Source organism: Austrofundulus limnaeus, unplaced genomic scaffold (genome assembly GCF_001266775.1).
Source record: "Austrofundulus limnaeus strain Quisiro unplaced genomic scaffold, Austrofundulus_limnaeus-1.0 Scaffold1193, whole genome shotgun sequence".
Taxonomy (NCBI): domain Eukaryota; kingdom Metazoa; phylum Chordata; class Actinopteri; order Cyprinodontiformes; family Rivulidae; genus Austrofundulus; species Austrofundulus limnaeus.
Genome location: NW_013953595.1, coordinates 46,410 through 48,696, shown reverse-complemented (window position 1 = coordinate 48,696; position 2,287 = coordinate 46,410). Strand labels below are relative to the sequence as shown.

At 37.4% G+C, this 2,287-nt stretch overlaps 1 protein-coding gene across 1 annotated transcript in view; it reads right to left on the bottom strand.

Annotated features, from left to right (window-relative positions):
* ddr1 (discoidin domain receptor tyrosine kinase 1) overlaps nucleotides 1-2,287 on the bottom strand; it is a gene marked incomplete at its 5' end in the record, with an annotated part of 69,054 nt that overhangs the window by 20,610 nt on the left and 46,157 nt on the right. The window contains 1 exon segment of the mRNA XM_014031160.1: nucleotides 980-1,229. Within this exon segment, the coding sequence (XP_013886614.1) occupies nucleotides 980-1,229 (250 nt within the window).

Below are 2,287 nucleotides of genomic sequence, written 5' to 3'. Positions count from 1 at the left end.
ATACACATACAGTATATATACTGTATCTGTGCGGTTATTGGTGGGTGTGGAGGTGTGGATGTTGGGGGGGTGTCCTGTGGTCTTATTAAGTATATTTCATACATTTGTAGTTTCAGCTCTTTTTCCTTTTCTTATTTTCTTTCTTATCTTCTCACTTATAAAAAAGAAAGTCACTGATGATGAAGAAATAAATAAACTAATAATATTTGGTTTCGTTTTCTACTGAAGTGACAAAAGAAAAAAAAAACTAATTTGTTCAAGATTTGAAAAATGTCAGTTAAAACTTTAGCTTCATCATCCAACAGTTAGAAATATCGAAGTTCTTTAAGCTCCAAAACTGGAGTTGCAGATTTTATTTAGTACTTTTCTTATCAGATTTTGACCAAACATTTCTAAAGTTTTTTCAAAAACAACAAATGAGATACAAAATGTCTTTAACCACTGTGTTCTTCGTGAACTTTAAGCCTTTTTAACTTTTCACATCTGTATGAAGCTTTTTAGATTCTGTTTTTTACAGCTGAAACCAACTTTTAACAAATTTATTGATTTTTTTTACTTTTTGCCAGAGGAACTTTTACTCTTCTGACTGAAATTTCTCAATAACATCATAAACACTTCTGCTTGTAATGTTCAAATTGACTTTTTTTTGCTTCGGGGATTGTTCTGGTTTTTAATAACATTTTTCATACTCTGGCACAGAACTTCTCTCAGTGCTAAAGTTAAAAAAACAACAACATATTTTTAATATAGTAGTTAAATTAGGTTATTTCATTTAAAACTAAAGACTTATTTTGTGTTTTAAAATTAATCTAATTCTTCAAAAAGGTGGTAAAAAATTATGCTTGGGGTATTTATTTTGTTATAGTTCATAAACATTTCATCATAAAACCAAGTAGTTAAGGTGCATGTGAGATGAGGTAAAATGTCCCGACCAGCCGCTCAGAGATATAAAACTTATTACTTCAATTCAATTTCCTACCTGAGAGGAAGGAAATCTCACTGATGAGCAGCCACTGGTCTGCAAAGTAYAATCTGCAGCGGAGGATTTGAGCCAAACGACCGGCCAGTGGGAGGGAGATGGGTCGTGAAGAGGGGTCCTTCAGATCCTCGAGGGGTACGGGTAAGGTGAGGGCAGGAGAGGACCAGGGCTGGAGGAGGCTGGGCTTGAAAAGACACTCCACTTTACTGAAGACTCGCACGCCCTGCGTGTGCCGGTTGTTACTGTGCACCTAGGATAAAAGTCAGAGCGAAAGAAAAGATATGGATCAAGATGATGGGATCAGTACCACCTGCGAATGTGAATGAGCTGAGAGATGTGAGAAACTCTGACATGTTTATTATTCATTGTGGGTGAGGCGGCAGGGGAAGATTAAATTAACACATAAAATTAATGACACTTTTTTTTCCTGTTAAACCATAATTGCATTTGGCACAACGTAGAACTGAGCAGGAATGTAAATGAAAATAAATCAACGCAGGGTGGGTCACAAAAAAAAGGAGCAAGACAAAGAGATTCAGCTTATATCTCTAATTTTCCCAAGAGCAGAATCCACAAAAGCTGATTAACTTTACATCAATGTGGCAGAGAGAAAAAAGAGGAGTTAGCGATAAGAGGAGGATGTGGAAGGAAAAATGAGCAGGTGAGATGTCAAAACTTTAGCATTGAGAGGTATAAAAACCTAAAAAGAAAGTAGGTTTCAAGGATGGTGTTTATAATAAAAAAGCTAAAATACCTAACAAACACAAATTTAAAATATTACTTCACATTTTGTGAAATTTAAAATGAAACTGGCACCAAACAGTCTGGAGAAAATTCCAGACTTGTTTATTTAATGTCTCTCATGGTACAGACTGATTGACAGACATCTGGTCACGCCCACTCGGTTTGCTGCTCATTGGGGCTAATTTTATTCAGCCCAGAATAACACCACAAGCTTTAGCCCTTTTCTATTCTTTGTGTTTGCTGTTTGGAGGAAACACAGCTTTATTACATACATTATATATCTGCTAGCCCACCCTACAAATATCACCAGCAGCTGCCACTGGTGGGTTAGTATTTTCTTCTAGAATAGAGAAGTTGGTGCAGAGGCTGATGTGACAGGTTGGATGTTAACCTCACACAGTGCAGGAGCGGGCGCTCTAATCTAATCCACATGGTAGAAAGCAAGACGGCCAGCTGCACCAGACGCTCTGCTGATGTGTAAGCATTTGTCTGGGCAGGGACAAACGTCTGTGTGTGTGTGTGTGTGTGTGTGTGTGTGTGTGTGTGTGTGTGTGTGTGTGTGTG